The sequence below is a fragment of the Aptenodytes forsteri genome, unplaced genomic scaffold (genome assembly GCF_000699145.1).
Source record: "Aptenodytes forsteri isolate BGI_AS27 unplaced genomic scaffold, ASM69914v1 Scaffold337, whole genome shotgun sequence".
NCBI classification, from domain to species: Eukaryota; Metazoa; Chordata; class Aves; order Sphenisciformes; family Spheniscidae; genus Aptenodytes; species Aptenodytes forsteri.
The window spans coordinates 13,262-14,796 of NW_008794889.1; the positions used below are offsets into that span (position 1 = coordinate 13,262).

At 64.0% G+C, this 1,535-nt stretch overlaps 2 protein-coding genes across 2 annotated transcripts in view; one reads left to right on the forward strand and one right to left on the reverse strand.

Annotated features, from left to right (window-relative positions):
* The window catches only part of LOC103895475 (zinc finger protein 850), a gene marked incomplete at both ends in the record, with an annotated part of 29,788 nt that overhangs the window by 11,507 nt on the left and 16,746 nt on the right, over positions 1 to 1,535 (reverse strand). Inside the window, one exon of the mRNA XM_019470953.1 lies at positions 179 to 1,259. Within this exon, the coding sequence (XP_019326498.1) occupies positions 179 to 1,259 (1,081 nt within the window). The remainder of the gene's footprint in view (positions 1 to 178; positions 1,260 to 1,535) is intronic.
* The window catches only part of LOC103895473 (zinc finger protein 883), a gene marked incomplete at its 3' end in the record, with an annotated part of 5,784 nt that continues 5,518 nt past the window's right edge, over positions 1,270 to 1,535 (forward strand). Inside the window, exon 1 of the mRNA XM_019470952.1 lies at positions 1,270 to 1,372. Within this exon, the coding sequence (XP_019326497.1) occupies positions 1,270 to 1,372 (103 nt within the window). The remainder of the gene's footprint in view (positions 1,373 to 1,535) is intronic.

Below are 1,535 nucleotides of genomic sequence, written 5' to 3' on the forward strand. Positions count from 1 at the left end.
GAGGCACCCCACAGCAGTGGTGGGGGGGACGGGAGCCACCCAGGGGGGTCAACCCTATGTCCCCCCCTCTCCCCGTCCCCCGGTTAACGGGGCGTGAGCTCATCCGGCGGCTCCTCCGGCGGCTCCTCCTCACCGTGGCTACGGAGGTGACGGTGAAGATGGGAGCTGACGCCGAAACGCCGGCCGCACTGTGGGCAAGGGAAAGGCTTCTCGCCGGCGTGCGCCCGTCGGTGCTTAGCCAACGCCGAACTGTCGGCAAACGCCTTGCCGCAATCGGGACAGGCGTGCCGGGGACCGGCGTGAGCCCGTTGGTGCTTGTGGAAGTGTAGGGTGCTGTTGAAGCTCTTCCCGCAATCGGCACAGATGTGGGGTTGCCCGCCGGCGTGGGTACGTTGATGCCGGTAGAGATGGGAGGTCCGGCCGAAACGTTTGCCGCAGTCCCCGCATTGGTAGGGTCGTTCGCCGGTGTGGATACGTTGGTGTCGTTCCCAATGGGAGCTCCAGGAAAAACTCTTCCCGCAATCACCGCAACGGTACGGTTTCTCACCGCCACCGTGGAGGCTACGCCGATGCCGGGCGTATTGGGCGCGGGCACCGAAGGCTTTACCGCACTCTTCGCAACGGAAAGGACCATCACCCAGATGAAGGCGTTGATGTTTGACCAACGCCGGCCCATCGCCAAAACTTTTCCGGCACAGGGTGCACTTGTAGGGTCGTTGGCCGGTGTGGGTGCGTTGGTGCCGGTCAAAATGGAGGGTGCTACCAAAACTACGCCCGCAATAGGTGCAGATGTAAGAGCGACCACCAGCGTGGGTGCGTTGGTGCCGGTAGAGGTGGGAGCTACGGCTAAAACGCTTACCGCATTCGGGGCACTGATAGGGCTTCTCACCGGTATGGACGCGTTGGTGCCGGTCAAAATGGGAGCTCCAACTGAAGCTCTTACCGCAGTGACCGCATTGGAAGGGCAAGCGACCGGTGTGCAACCGTTGGTGGGTCACCAGCTCCTTGTTACGGCGAAAACTCTTGCCGCACTCCTCGCATTTATACGGCAACCCACGGGGACGTGCCGGTGGAGCCGGTGGACCGGGACGTTCGGCGGCGTGAGCCCGTTGATGCCGGTAGAGGTTGGAGCTGACGTTGAAGCTCTTACCGCAATGGAGGCAGAGGAAGGGTTTCTCACCGGTGTGGGTCCGCCGGTGTTTGCTGAAGTGGGAGCTGCAGCTGAAGCTCTTGCCGCATTCCCCGCACTCGTAACTCTTCTGCAGCACGATGATGCTCTTGAAGTTGGAGAAGGCGCCAGCTCCCGATCCGGCTCCACCCCGCACCAGCCGCGCCGGGGGAGTCGATCTGCTGGACCACGGTCCAACGCAGGGTCTCCCGCGCCGGGCTCCGTTCGCCCGGTGAACCCTCCTCGGGGTGACCCAACAAGGTGGCCGTATCCAGCTCTACGATCTCGGGGTCGCCCGCTGTCGGGGGGTCCGTCTCGGGGTCGCTCGGTGTCCCTGGGACAGCGGGAGGCAGGGGGGGGGTGTCAG